General features: G+C 45.3%; 2 protein-coding genes across 2 annotated transcripts in view; both read right to left on the bottom strand.

The window, feature by feature from the left end:
* Positions 1–15,837, bottom strand: part of STX7 (syntaxin 7) — a 310,458-nt gene that overhangs the window by 17,969 nt on the left and 276,652 nt on the right. The window lies entirely within an intron of this gene.
* On the bottom strand, positions 7–8,724 carry LOC146050330 (uncharacterized). Its single transcript, XM_083167278.1, has 2 exons — positions 4,274–8,724; positions 7–3,357 (listed from the first exon to the last, which is right to left on the bottom strand). The coding sequence occupies exons 1-2, from the start codon at positions 4,691–4,693 to the stop codon at positions 2,800–2,802; spliced, it is 978 nt and encodes a 325-aa protein (XP_083023404.1). The 5' UTR covers positions 4,694–8,724; the 3' UTR covers positions 7–2,799.

The raw sequence follows: 15,837 nt of genomic DNA, 5'->3' as shown, positions 1-15,837 counted from the left end.
TGCGTGATGGCACAAAAATAGTCATTAGCATTCTACTGTATATACCTATATCTTAGATCACACATATAAATCTATGCAGTATCTCAATGGTGTGTAGTCTACCAACTGACATGAATTTGTTACAATGCAGGCTACCTTATGTTGTGTCATAACAATAACAATGAAAGATCTCAAAGAAATACTTTGATCTGACTCATAGACAATGTAAATCTAATTCAGGGATACATTTGCACAAATTACCTGCATATGGTTATAAGGTTACTGTAAACCTTCAAAAAAAAATATATGTATCTCCTTAAAGTAGTACACTAAGGCCCCGTACACACCAGAAAGATCAGGATCGTCTAACGATCGGCTAACGATTTTGTGTGCACTTTCCTGCGGCGCTCTCCCGTGGCCTTTTAACGATGTGCTAACGATCGTGTTCTATGTTCCATGCGATTTACTAACGATGTACTCACGATACGACATCGCACATGATGGTCGTACGACAGTCGGATGTGCGGATAGTGAGTGCATCGTGAGTGCACTGGTCACGGTCGTTTTTGGAATGTAAATAAAGGGCCGGGCTACCAGAGGGGAGACAAGGGGGGGGGACAAAAGAACACAAAGAATTATGGGCTGGGCTAGCAGAGGAGGGTAACAAGACTAGGAGCCATTTTGCAGGACCTCATTTCTGCTTTGTGACTAGTGAGGCTTGGTGTATACCTGCTGAACGCTGCACATTGCTATTTTTGCCTGCTTTGTTTTTGCATTCCTGCAGAACGCTGCACATTGCTATTTTTGGCTGCTTTGTTTTTGCATTGCTGAACAAAGTGTGTTTTTTTCCCCCATTTTGCTTTTTTGAATTATGGATTCGTTCCAGCAAGATTTCCTGCTTTCCTACGTTGTGCTCAGGGTGAGGAGGATGAGGGCCCAGCGTAGGAAGGCTCGATCCTGCTGGACCAAGCAGTGGCTCCTGGGACGACAAGCGCGGTCTCATATGCCCCTGCTGATGGAGATTCGCGAGAATAATCCCCAGGATTATCGCAATTTCCTTCGCATGGACGATGAGACCTTCCAGGAGCTGCTGCGTCTGGTCACCCCCCACATCCAGAAGCAGGATACCAAGTACCGGATGGCTATCCCTGCTGAGGACCGGCTGGTGGTGAGCCTCCGTTTCCTGGCTACAGGACGATCGCTGGCGGACCTCAAGTTTGGATCCATCATCTCCCCGCAAGCGTTGGGACTCATCATCCCGGAGACCTGTAAAGCCATCGTGAAGGTCCTGCAGCATCAGTATTGCAAGGTAAGGAAAAATATACCACACACTTGTAGTGAAAAGATAACCTTTTTTATTTAAATAATGTAACTGTGAGTTTCACAAATACTGATAATTTTTTTTTTTTTTTACAGTATAAATATAAAAATTGCCAAAAAAGTTATGCAAATATCAAAAATATAAAGCAAATGTATTGTCTTTGTTCGGACATGAGGTAGATCTCAGTATGACACATGGTGCTTGTGCAGATAATGCATGTCCCCTCCACCTCACGTGATGCATAGTGCAGATGCAATAGTCCTGGCACCATTGATATGCACTATGTGCCACGTGGCCATGTCCTTTGTCTGTACCACAAGTACCATGTGTCATACAGCACATTGAGTACACATAATTTTTAAAAGTGCTTTGTGTTGATTTAAATATTGTTATCCTAAATGCTTATATAGTAATGTTGTTTATTTAAATATTGCAAGAACATTATATTAATTGACTGGAATGCAGCAAGGGGGCAGTATGGCAGACGACGCATGTAGCGCGGACAACAAAAGCACCCTCATGCATCCATGGCGCATAGTGCAGAAGTAGTGGTCCCGGCACCATTGCTCTGCACTCTGCGCCACTGTAGCATGAAGGTCCTTTCATTGTCTGCACAACATGCACCATGTGCCATACTGCTCCAAGCATGGACCTATAGAAAAAACACACATAGCATATAAAACATAGGCAAATTGCCCTAAAAATAACAAGGCATTTCAAATGCTTCATTGCCGTGCGGCAAGGGGCAGTATGGCAGACGACGCATGTAGCGCGGACAACAAAAGCACCCTCATGCATCCATGGCGCATAGTGCAGAAGTAGTGGTCCCGGCACCATTGCTCTGCACTCTGCGCCACTGTAGCATGAAGGTCCTTTCATTGTCTGCACAACATGCACCATGTGCCATACTGCTCCAAGCATGGACCTATAGAAAGAACACACATAGCATATAAAACATAGGCAAATTGCCCTAAAAATAACAAGGCATTTCAAATGCTTCATTGCCGTGCGGCAAGGGAAAGTATGGCAGACGACGCATGTAGCGCGGACAACAAAAGCACCCTCATGCATCCATGGCGCATAGTGCAGAAGTAGTGGTCCCGGCACCATTGCTCTGCACTCTGCGCCACTGTAGCATGAAGGTCCTTTCATTGTCTGCACAACATGCACCATGTGCCATACTGCTCCAAGCATGGACCTATAGAAAGAACACACATAGCATATAAAACATAGGCAAAGTGCCATAACTACTAAAATTATTTTAACTTAAAACCAAACCAGTGCCTCATTGCCTTGCAGTATGGAACAGTAGAGAGACGGCGCTTGTAGCGCAGATAAAGAAAGGGACTCATGATTACCTGTTGCATACTGCATATACAATGGTCCCGGCCCCATTGTTCTACAAGTATGCAACAAGTCAGCATGGCCATTATCTCCGCCACAAGCACCGTGTTACATACTACTCCATGCCAACTGCGAAATAATTGTATGGGATGCGGTCATAAATCTTGCAAAACCGGTGTATCATCCAGGTTCGTGCTGTCTCCCAACAATGTTGTATACATGTGACTGTACCGGGGTGGGGTCTGAGGTTGGGTACAGGATTGTCTCTTGGGCGGGGTGTTTAAAGGCAATGATGCAATGGCTGGTGAGGGTACGGCAGGCATCTGTTGCAGCGTCTGGTGCAATGGAAGAAGCCCCATCAGTGTGGTTTTGATTGACAGGCGGCCCTGTCGGCCCATAAACAGGAGTTCGCTTGTGACGCGTTCGAACGCCATCTGTTGGTCCGGATGTAGCTTCCGTAAGCCATCAGCCATGTACTTTCCAAAGGTGTCAAACTGATCAGATGGCCTACGCAGCACCTCTTCGGCTCGAACCAGAATATCATCGGTTTCTTGTTCAGGAACTGCCTTGGTTCTGCGTTTTTTCTTTTTGCCAAATAGTTGAGGCGGGGTGGGGGTTTCCGGAACTCCATAGATTGTTCCCGATGAGTCTTGTGGCTCTGGGGTTGGATTAGGGGTTGAGGTGTGGACCACCTCTATCTCTGTACTTGTTGTCTGTGGAAAAGAAAACAACAACAATTAGTTAACATCACCTTTTCTTTTTTTCAGTTCCCCAACACCGTTCAGGAGTGGCAAAACATCGCTGCTGAATTTGATGAGGCGTGGAACTTTCCTAATTGTGGAGGAGCCATCGATGGGAAACACGTCCGGATCAATCAGCCACCCCACAGCGGTTCGTACTACTTCAACTACAAGGGGTACTTCAGTATTGTGCTGATGGCTGTGGTCAATGCGAACTACGAGTTCCTCTTTGTGGATGTCGGCAGGAATGGTCGGGCCTCAGATGGTGGAACTTTGAAGGACACCAAGTTCTACCACAGGCTCGCCTCCAACACCATGCACTTGCCCACAGCTCAACAAACCAAGCATGGGCTGAACTTTGTATTTGTTGCGGACGAGGCATTTGGGCTTCATGAACACATCATGAAGCCCTATGCCAAGCGTGTACTGGACCACGACAAACGGGTGTTCAACTACAGGCTCTCCAGGGCACGCCGGCTTGTGGAAAGTGCATTCGGGATAATGGCCAGCAGATTCCGCATTTTCCACACAGCCATCAACCTCCGGCTGGATAAAATTGACTGGGCCGTCATGGCGTGCTGCGTCCTGCACAATTTACTTCGCCGCAAAGAAAGGGCACATCGCCCGGCAGGACCAGCACCGCCGGAGGACCCAGATGATCCCAGGGAGGTTGCCCCAATTGTGTCCCTGGAGATGCCGGCCCAGCAGTACCGGGGGACAGCACGAGCCAAACAGGTCAGGGACCAATATAAGGCATATTTCAATGGTGTTGGTGCTGTCCCCTGGCAGGAAGACCACATTTAAAATCTTTTTGGATAAAGGAACAAAAAAATGATTGAAAGAAAGAAATGGGGCAAAGGGGTGATATACACATTGGACCAGTACTTACTGATAACGGCTGGGAACTTTCATCCATGGCCGCTGTCACGTCATCCGCCTCGCCTTCCACCATCAGGCAGAGCCCTCGCCTTGGCACCTCCTGGCTGAGTGTGAAGGTCAGCAAGTGGTAGTACCACAGCGACGTCTCATACACCTCTCCTGCACCAGCACCGGACCTTTTGGAAGACTGTATTTTTTTATGTTCTTTAAGAAACACAGTCCGCAAATTCTGGATCTTTTTACGGACCCATTCCGTATCAGCCTCTGGGTTGTAGCTCTTGCTAAATTCAAGGAGATCTTGCAGCGCTTGAGCTCTTTTGATTTTATTACTATAGTCTTTCGACTTTGTCTTCCAGAGGCATTCAAGTTCGCGGTATTTCTCTCTGAATGCCTCCACAAACTCCTGTTCTTTGACCAGTGCCTGGGACATTCCTGCCAAAAAAAAAAAAAAGTTGACAATAGTCTATGTACATATTTTTCAAATGTCAATAGTTTGGTTAATATAAATAGTAGTTAAAATTATATGTTTCATTAAACTGTATATAATTAATAAAAATAAATGTTTTGTTTTTATACATTTAAGAAATTTTAATAAATCATATTTCTATACATTTATCATCTTTACATTACATTTAGTGGTGGTGGCATAATATTTGGTAGGTAGGCCGCAGGGGAAGATTGGCGGCTGGGCTGGCATAATACATCTGGGCACCTTTATTGGTGGGCAGCGGGGACCCAGGTGGGGTGTTGAGGTCAGCGGTGGCCTGGTATGGGCAGCGGGGACCCAGGTGGGGTGTTGAGGTCAGCGGTGGCCTGGTATGGGCAGCGGGGACCCAGGTGGGGTGTTGAGGTCAGCGGTGGCCTGGTTTGGGCAGCGGGGACCCAGGTGGGGTGTTGAGGTCAGCGGTGGCCTGGTATGGGCAGCGGGGACCCAGGTGGGGTGTTGAGGTCAGCGGTGGCCTGGTATGGGCAGCGGGGACCCAGGTGGGGTGTTGAGGTCAGCGGTGGCCTGCTTACCTGCTGTCAGGTGCGCGCAGTAGAAGACGCCGTGTGCTCCTTCGCTGCTGCATCCACGGGGCAATATGGCTGCGGTAGGAGTGTCCAGGAACTCGCGCGAAAACACGGATCGGATGGATGGTCGCGACGACGGAAGCACACTCAATGTGCTAACGATGTGCATATGATCAACACACAATCTGCGGGCGGATCGGCTGATTCTGCTGCAGGAGGCAAAACCGCCAATGCGACATACGAGCTGACGGGAGCGCGCATCCAATCGTTAACGACCACAATCGTGAGTAAAAAACAAACGATAGTGATAAGATTCATGCACAACTGTCGTTACGAATGACGAATTGTACCCTAATCTTGCATTAATCTTTCTGGTGTGTATGGGGCCTTACAAGCAACTGAGTGCGCATAGTTGGATGCCATAAACCTACATGAACATTTGTTGTGCTATTTAGATAATTTTATAATCTTTGCACACTGTAGTAGATATGTCCAGGTAAACTGCATGTTATTGGTAGAAGCAAAATGTTCCAGGCAAGAGTGCACGCTATAGTAGAAATATTTCAGTAGACTATATATACATGTGTTGAAACATTGCTAAAGACATAGCCTTGTCTTGATTATTTAACCCTTTAAGTGCCAACATCTGTGTGAGAGATATCCACTAATAATGCCAGCATTGCTCACATTTGTTATATAAATTCAAATAAAAAATGTTGTGTTAAAAAAAGATTATATTGGGGGCGTGGCTAAAGAGGGCAGGGAGTGAGACGCGGGTCACTGGTCTCTCCTGCTCCATGATATGGACAAAATCCTGCTCAGCTTTCCCCAGAAAGAGTGACTGATTGCAGGCACAAGGGAGGCAGCCATTCCCTTACCTGGTAGCGAGAGGTACTGGCAGGTTGGAGGCGCTTGTGCAGAGGAGGACGGGAGATGGAGGAGCGCACACAGAGGGGACAGGGAGTGAGGAGAGGAGGGCAGCGCTACAGCAACGCTGTGTGCCTGGACCGCTGCTGTATAGGAGATTGCGGCTCGTGGAGAGCCGCAAGAGAGAGCAGATGGAGAGACGCTGGCGGCAATTAAAAGTGTGGAGGAGGCGGCTGGTGTTGAGGGGCGCAGTGTGGAGTGACAAGGGCACTCATAACAGGCTGAGAAGAGGTGAGAGAAGCCGGGGGTCTGGAGAAGGGGACAGACTGAGGTGGAAGACAGTCTCTTGGAGAGGTTGTGCCCCCCCCCCTTCCCCCCTGCCAGCTTCCACCCATTTGAAGCTGGCAGTAAGGAGCCTGGACTGTGATCTAAAGAGATTTACTGGTGTTAAAGGCACAGCTCAGGCTGATAGGACTGAGAAATAAGAAATTTGGTACTCACCGATAATTCCCTTTCTCCAAGGCAGCAGGGGACACTGCAGTCATCACGTGTGGAGGAGTTGGCACTTCAAACTAATTTAAATGTGGCTGGCTCCTCCCCCCTTTATCCCCACCCAGACCTCAGTCTTATATATATATATATAAAATATAGAAGCAAGACCAGCCTCTAACAAGTCATACAACAGGCATGACCACTCGTTAAGGTTAAACAAGAACCAGGTAAATTTATATCAATATGGCAGGAAGACTAGTGCTGGGTGGGCATGCAGTGTCCCCTGCTGCCTTGGAGAAAGGGAATTATCGGTGAGTACCAAATTCCTTATTTTTCCGTCGTGCAGCAGGGACCATCACACAGCCTCTGCATTGTAGGAACCACTAAAAAATTCAATATGCAGACCTCCATAATTGGCTGACCTTCTGATCAATGCTTTCATGGCTTTTATCCCTTCATCATGTGGGACAGTCTTAAATAGGTAATTCTTGGTGGGATTGAAGTGTCATGCGAGCCCATTGATGATGTCCGTGGTATCTCAGGTAGGTAGGTTGAGCATGAATTAATGACTGCAGGTGATAGTCCAGGAATTGTGAAATCTTGTAATAAATAGTGTCTCTGGCCGAAATGATTAGCCTGCCAGTTGGCTTCACTGGGTTTGTGTGCATCTTTGGTATTGTATAGAAGATTGGTGCTACTGGGTGTGCATTGGTTAAATTGAGTCTGCGTTCTTCTGAAACTTAATTATTGAGAACTCCCTCTTAAAATGCTATCCAGTTCTGTTTTGTAGTTGTTTTAGGGTTTTGTGCTAAAGACTCATAGACTGAGGACATCAAGTTGTAGATAGATGTCCCTTTTGTAGTAATCAAGGTCCCTGATGATCATCCCTCCCCCTTTGTCCACCATTCTGATTACAATATCATTGCATGTTTTTAGCTTTGTTAGGGCAGTTCTCTTTAGTAAGGTTCTGGTGTTGAGAGTGAGGGTGCTTTACTGCAGTTGTTTCATGCGCCAGTGTACGAAAATACGCTTCAATGGAGCTGTTGTTGGTGGGGGGATCGAAGGTGGATTTTGCCTTGATGCAGTGCAGTATATCTTTTGTTATAAAATTGTTGAAAAGTTGTTTTGTATTAGAAAAATACTCTTTCAGTTAGAGTTGTTTAGCAAATCTGTATTAGTCAATGTTCCATTTGAAATGGTCATATTTGTTGGTTGGTACAAATGGACTCAATACAGACATCTCATTAACTGTAAGGATGCGCTGTGATCGATTGAATACCATACGTATTTCTTCTATTTTCCTTTATTTTTTAATATCCATTCGAACTGGTGGCCTCTTCTTGTGGGGGGCGTACCTTTTTGTGAGCTGCGTGGTCATTTTGAATCGTTTGATAAGGATTTAACTCCACTCACAGAGTCCATGGTCCTTATTCAGATTTCATCAGTACTGCACGCATTCGCATGCAGTACCAATGTTGTGCATCTGCGCATGCGCATGCGTGTTTCTGCGCAGGCGCATAGTGCGTGCACCCACGGCGACCTTTCGGGTCATGGCAGCGAGGGGGGGGGCGGAGATGGGCGGGGAACACCGGGCTGCCCCATTACCATATGGGAACGCCCAGCGTTCCATGGGCGTTTCCATGAGAACGCTGGGCGTTCTCATGGTAATGAGGCAGTGACGCGGGTGTGTGGGCCGGGTAGCTGACATCACCGGATGTCAGCTGCCCGCCCATATCACGCTAGCGTGCATGCTAAACTAAGTAACTCAAAAGTCACTTATATAAGCATGCACGCTAAACATATTTCGATGGTCACCGTGCGTTCGCCGGGCGGGGTTTGGTGGACTCGCAAGGCTGCGAATTCGCAGCCTTGCAAATCAACCTGAATAAACCCCATGTCTCTGAATATGAAGTTTCGGTACTTATGTAGTAACTGGGCTGCCGATTTTTTGATTGTATGCCTTAAGTTAAGGCATACAATCAGATGCGATGCGATGCGATATCGCATCGCATCGCATCCGATATCGCATCCGATATCGGATGCGATGACCCGATTTTTCCATAGGAATCAATGTTAAAATGATTCCTATGGAAAAATGGGTCCTTTTCATACCCCTACTATCCAAGTGGGCATGGAGTTGGATATAAACCTGTGGCGAGCGTAGCGAGCCACCGAGCCCGAAGCGTGGCGAGCGAAGCGAGCCCCGCGAGGGGACGGTATTCGTCCCCTCGCGGGGCTCGCTTCGCTCGCCACGCTTCGGGCTCGGTGGCTCGCGATCCAACTCCATGCCCACTTGGATAGTAGGGGTATGAAAAGGACCCATTTTTCCCATTGAATTCCATGTTAAAATGGACTCAGTCCATTTTAACATTGATTCCTATGGAAAAATCGGGTCATCGCATCGCATCGCATCGCATCGAATCGCATGGTCGCATGCGATGCGATGCGATGCGATCTCCCGATCCGACCCGATTTAGAAATCGGCAGCCCAGTTACTACATAAGTACCGAAGTTTCTTCTGCGATCTCTGAAACTTTGCCATGGGTGGGTGGGAGGATTGTTGACCCAAGGGTCAACAATTGACTCTTGGGTCAACAAGTTGATCTTGCCCTCTATGTAGTCTTTGTGTACTGCTGTGAGCTTATCTTTTTATGTATTTGATAAGGTTCTTCTTGTAAATCTCCACTTGCTCCGTTAGCTTGGTTAACCAGTCTGTTTCTTGGTCCATTTTAAGGGTGTCAATGTGTATATTTTTCATAGAGATTTTTCCCTTAATAAGTTGAGTTGTCTCGATGACTCTTCTATCACAAGAAGCATGAGTTCAAAGCTGCATTTGTTTAACACAGCTGCCCATCTTCTACAAAAGTCTTGATTGTACTTCCCAATTGTGGGAATGTTTCTAAACCGAACATCCCTGGGGATTGGTTTGTTTCTGTGATAGTCTGATAGTGTTAGACCATGCAGCTAAAAGTCTAATTCCTTTTTCTTCAATTTCAATATATTGTAATACCAAGCCCTGATGAGTGCTGCCAAATCACCAAACCTATGCTCTGGAACAAGAGCACAAAGGATGGCACCTAGGAAATTACCTATGAATTGTGGGTAGGAGTGCTGGTAAGAACGACTTCACAAAGCTGATATAGGTAAGATGTTTGTGTATGTATGTTTGAGCCTGAGGACGAGCTAATAAAGAGCTCGAAATGTTGCAGTACCTGTCTTGACCTCCATGTCAGTTATTATTGCACGTTACTAAGACCCTTTGAGTGCCTGCCGGAATTGTGTATATTCTGCCTGGACCTGCCATCCGTGTGTGGCAGGGCACCTGGTCAATTTTGCTTTTGGAGAATCACAGTGAGTGCCGGTCTCAATCGATATATATATATATATATCACCTCCAGGGACCAGCACCTACGGATTAATACATAAGCAGATAAAGCAGACTCAGTACACTGAGTTAGTGCAAGCTTTCGGGCTTTATTACGCCCTTCGTCAGGCAGCAGTACAAATAAGAAATACAAATGCTCACCTTATATACAAGAAGACAGGTGAAGGTAGGCCCGCCTCGCCACAGGTCCCGGCGTGCGTTCCACGCAGGGCTTCCGGGTCCGGCACTCCCAGAATCCCCAGCGCTGCAGTCACACCTCCGTTACCATGGCGACGCGGCTCTACCTGTACAAAAACAAATAAACATTTATCAGACAAACAGAATATGCATTAAAAAATAGCATCAAGCAAATGTATTAGGACACCAGTGAAAAACATCCTATATCCTGTTAAGCTATCCACACAGGTGAGCAATGGTATGGAGCTCATAAAATACGAGAGAGATCACTCTAATTAATAAACACATTTAAATTCAGATGGTCATTCAGGCCCTTAGGTTTGACAGTATCTAAAACAAAAATCCACTTGGATTCACATTGGAATAATGCTTTGTGTCTGTCACCTCTTCTTTTGTTTTCAGGCACATGGTCAATAATAATGTGTTTAAAATTTGACATATTATGCTTTTGCTCTGCAAAATGTCTTGCAAGAGGCTGGTTGGATGGTTTTCAAGCTAACGCCGCCCTAATAGAAGTCTGATGCATTGCCATTTGTTCCTTGCTCGCTGTTGGAATCAGGCTGCTGTTTGTATCAAATGTGGTTATCCACGGAAACACCTCTGTTTTTTTTTACTGGATCCTCCTGCTTTAAGCAGGTCTTCTCTGTTGAGACATAACACGGAGTTAACAACAGCTAAAAACAAAGTGTTACGTCTCAACAGAGAAGACCTGCTTAAAGCAGGAGGATCCAGTAAAAAAAACAGAGAGGTGTTTCCGTGGATAACCACATTTGATACAAACAGCAGCCTGATTCCAACAGCGAGCAAGGCCCTTTGGCCAATCTTGGCGACCGACAAAAACCTACCATGCTTCTCCAAGATACGCCCGATGACGTGCTATAGACGAGGAAGAAACCTAAGGGACCTGTTGGTCCAAACTGACATCACAGGCTTTGATTCCAGTAGAAACACAACACGTACCAGCAAAGCCAATGGGTGCTATAGGTGCATAAAATGCACCACTTGCCAGCATTTAATACCCTGCTCTTCTTTCAAAAACCCACACACTGATAAGATGTATCCCATCAAAAATGTTCTTACTTGTAATACAAGGTTCATTGTGTACGTCATAGTATGCCCATGCGGCCTCTACTATGTCGGCATGTCAACACGGGAATTCAAAGAAAAAATGGCCCAGCACAGATCTGCCATTAAAGCTGCACTGGAAAATCGGCCCATGGAAAAGCCAGTGGCTGTTCACTTCAAACGTCTACAACACCCGCTGTCTTCTTTAAGATACTATATTATCGATCATGTCCCCCCCCATGCCCAGGGGTGGCAACAGACAAAAGGCGTTACTAAGGCTTGAAGCACGGTGGATCTTCAAGTTAGACACTGTAGCCCCTAAAGGGTTGAATGAGAGGATCATGTGGAACTCCTTAACCTAAGCTTGACGCTTAACTTCCCCTTCCTAAGCTCTCCGGGACTATCTAAAAATATGCTGTCGACACAATCGGTCGACTTCGCTAAGCTGTCAGTTCTGTATGTCTATGATCCACCCAGGACAGCTCCCCCGAGATGCTCCATGCCCTATGATTATATGTTTCAGCTGCGATGCATTTTATATATATGGTGTATGTTTATTCTTTTGATTTTTCACAGCACTTTATCCAGTCCCCCCCGTGTGGTCAGCGGCACCGGTAACCCTGGTAATGATACAAGCACGCCCCTGTTTGCATAGCAACGGGACGCAGTGCCTCTGTAACCTATCAGAAACAGCCGGAAAGACGGAGGTGTGTCTCCGTGCATCAGCACGGCTTCCGGCCACTTCCGTTCCGACGTCTGATGCCGCCCACGACCCACGGCAATGGAGGACCTTGCATACACTATTTAGGTAAGCACCTTGTCACTTTGGTATTATTCCTGCTGTAAGCCTGACGAAGAGGCTTCGTGCCTCGAAACTGTTTCTAATAAAGTAACCTTCTTCATCACAAATCCTGGAGTGCCGTGAGATGTTCTACCCTCTGGGGTTTTCCATCTAAATCTACGTATATATATATATATATATATATATATATATATATAAATAAATATATATGCAAACAGCTGTAAAGTGGCGCCCTAGAATGAATGTCCCTTGCACACCTCTACTGGTGTTAACAATGTTATATTACAAAAAGTGCAAATTTTTCTTTCTTTATTAAAAGTCTTTTGTCAATAAAAGGTATTCATTGAACATATTTATTGGCTGTGAGGTGACTAATTGGGTGCTTGTATAATTTTCTGTACTATTGAACCACTTGAGCAGGTGATATATTGGGCCTGTCAAAGCCTTTTCCTGTTGGACCTTTCTTAAGGGAAATAATTTGCACACTAATCATTCAAATCTCATATGAGGAATCAGGCCCCCACACATCTATACCTATTGTGGTTATAGAATTTTTTTTCTGTATATCTCGATCCAATCCTCTATTAGCCAGAGGGTGATCCAACATAAGGCTTGGCTATCCAACCCTGGATCCGCAACTTCATATTTACCCTGCCAAGATTACCAAAATGTTTTAGCTAAACACATGAAGAAGTGTGTTTGAAGATGCAGGACATTTTATTACAAATGTACAACAAAGATCTCCATTGAACACTTATTGAAAAAGACTGTTACTAAAAAAATATAATATTTGTAACATCAGTAGAGATGTATTAAGGAGTTTTCATCTAGTGCGCCACCCCACAATTGTCTAGATACCTTGCATTTCTTCCCTTGCCAGCAGGGAAGTTTGTGGATAAGGCTGCCTTGAGGTGTGTTTAGAAGCACTTCTCTTTCTCTCTCTCTATCACAAATAATATAATATTATATATATATATATATATATAAAGTCAGAAGGACGAAACGCGTTGGGCCATTATAGCACTCCTGCCTCATCTAAAAAGATAAGCTACTCTATTTCTTTGCGCCTTGAATTTGTTTTTAGAAGAATTGTTTTTAGGATAGGAATTTTTCTTAAATATTTGTCTGTTTAAAAAAAAAATCAATTTGTCCAAATAAAAGTATTTATTTTTTACATATATACATTGCTAATTTTTTATTAATTATATCCATAGTCAATGTTGGTACGCATCGTGGTTTCAGGCCCACATTATCACCAATGACTTACCTTTTTCAAAAGTGCAGGCTAGCACAATTATTATATTTATTTTGTAAAAGAGCAATAGTCGCCGCATCTTCATCCATTGAACACGTACTTTTGCTAACTTACCATTACTTTTCCTTTGAAGATTGTCTGACACCCCATAATTTGAAGGGGGACATTGCCTACTATACCCTATTTTGGTTGAGGACACACAGGTGGCGCCACACATTCATTTTCTACATATATATATATAGGAGATGGGGCGGCACTCCAAATGATGCACAGGTCCCAACAGGGATGCGGTTAAATACAGCGGTGCCTTCCGTGACTTGAATCCGGTGTGGAGACAAGAATGTACAGCGTAGGGGGGGGGGGGGGGGGGCGGTGGCACTCGCGATGAAGGAATAAACACACAAGGCAGAAGTATCCCAACGTTTCGTGGCCGTGTCGCCACTTTATCAAGGTGCCATAAACAAATCAAACATGCAAGTGAGCTTACCTAAATAGCCCTCGGTGCAGTCCGCAGCGCACAGCGTCCGATAACATGGCGTCTAATGATGACCTCACACGTTTCGCAGACGTAGTGAGCCACGGAGGCTGCCTCAGACACGTGATCTAAAATACATGAATGAACAAGATTACACATCATATTCATTTGTAAACAATGTTGTAACAGGATAATGTGAACATGTACACATATAGACATAACAATAACATAACAGTGAACCCAGTCCCAGCAGCGTCCAGATAGCTCAAATATAGCAAACTGTATGAAACAGATAACTTGAATATTTTAAATGATGCAACTAATAAATGACATGCGTAGCTATCTGTATATGGACAGGGACAGCAGCATATTTATAAAAAGCAGGATAAACCAAGGTTTTCATTCAAACCTCGGGGCGCCAATGTATCTAACGTGTAGATCCAACGGCATTCGGTTTGCAGTAAAATCAGTGACCTGTCACCGCCACGGAGCAGGGGGGGCACATGGTCTATGATTCTATATCTGAGGGAGGTCAAGGGATGTCTTGCCTCCACAAAATGTTTGCTTCCAGGATGCTCCCCATGACCCGCTGTTATGGCTATTTTTATATTAGACCGGTGGGCTGTAGCACGTTCTTTAAATGCCCTGTCGGTCTTACCGACATAGTGTCGACCACAGGGACAACTTAAAAGATACACCACAAATTTTGTGTGGCAGCTGACTCGGTGTTTGAGTTTCAATTTTTTTCCGGAGTATGGATGGTAGAATGTGTCACCTGTGTTCATGTAGCTGCAGGTAGTGCAGCCACAGCAGCGAAAGCAGCCAGGTTTGGGATTGCCTAGAAAGGTGGCCGCTTTGGGTGGGGGATAGGAGATGTTGTTTTTAACTAAATAATCCCTCAAGTTTTTACCCCGCTTGTAGGCACACATAATTTTTTTATCTTTGAGCCCAGGTAGAGTGGTGTCACTGGTGAGTAATGGCCAGTATTTTTTGGCACTAAGTTGGATTTGTTTACTTTTTTGATGGAAAGAGTTAACCCAAATGAGTTTATTGGTGTTATCTTTGTTTTTGGTGGTAGAGCTCATGACTTGTTCACGGGTGAGTGACATCACTTTAGTTTTGGCACAGTGCAGGTCAATGTCGGCATAGCCGCGCTGTTTAAACTTGACAATCATATTGTTTAAACTGGTTTCCAAATCATCAGGGTTGCTGGCTATACGTCGCACCCTCAGCATTTGGGAAAATGGAAGTCACATTTTTAGAGGGACAGGGTGATGCCTGGTAGCCAGAAGCGTGGTGTTTCTGTCTGTGCTCTTGGTGTATAATGATGTGCCAATTTTGCCATCACAAATATTGATGGTGACATCAAGGTAATTGACAGTTTTGTCATTGATGTCATAGGTTAATTTGGCAGGGGTGGCAGAACTGTTGTGTTGGTCAATGATGGATCTCAGTATGTTAGTATCACCCGACCAAAACACCAGCAAGTCATCTATATAGCGTGTATACAGAATGAGCTTGCCGGTGGTCAGGGGATTGTCAATGAACAGAAATTCATCGATAATGTACATGTAGGCATTCGCTAGCGACGGGGCCACCGAGGACCCCACCGCGCACCCTCTGAGTTGGACAAAGAAATCACCATTGAATGCAAAGTAATTGCGCTTAAGTGTCAAATTCATAAGCTGTAAAAAAACGTGATATTAGGTCCCACATAGTGGGGATTGTCTGTGATCAGCCTGCACACGGCATCCAATCCAGCCTCATGTGGAATGCACGTGTACAGACTGACCACATCAATAGTACACAACGAGCAATTGGTGGGCACAGTATCAATATCGGCAAGTTTGAGTAATAATGCTGTAGTATCTTTAAGATAAGAAACAGTGTTTTGCACACAGGGTTGTAGGAAATGGTCAAGATACATAGAGATGCGTTGGTACAGTGACCCCCGGGCAGAGATGATGGGTCTCCCCGGGGGTTTGACCAAGCTCCTATGTATCTTGGGAAGCAAATAAAGTAGCGGAGTCACAGGGAATGCTGTA

This window comes from Crinia signifera, chromosome 12, assembly GCF_055691185.1.
Source record: "Crinia signifera chromosome 12, ASM5569118v1, whole genome shotgun sequence".
Lineage (NCBI taxonomy): Eukaryota > Metazoa > Chordata > Amphibia > Anura > Myobatrachidae > Crinia > Crinia signifera.
Note: the sequence above shows the minus strand (reverse complement) of the source record. Positions and strands in the feature narration are given on the sequence as shown.

Bases quoted from the DNA above. Each gene is read 5' to 3' on its own strand.
- LOC146050330 (XM_083167278.1), bottom strand. From the start codon at position 4,693: ATGTCCCAGGCACTGGTCAAAGAACAGGAGTTTGTGGAGGCATTCAGA. The intron at 3,358-4,273 runs GTAAGTACTGGT...TCTTTTCCACAG, and splicing joins AAAGTTCCCAGCCGTTATCA to ACAACAAGTACAGAGATAGA.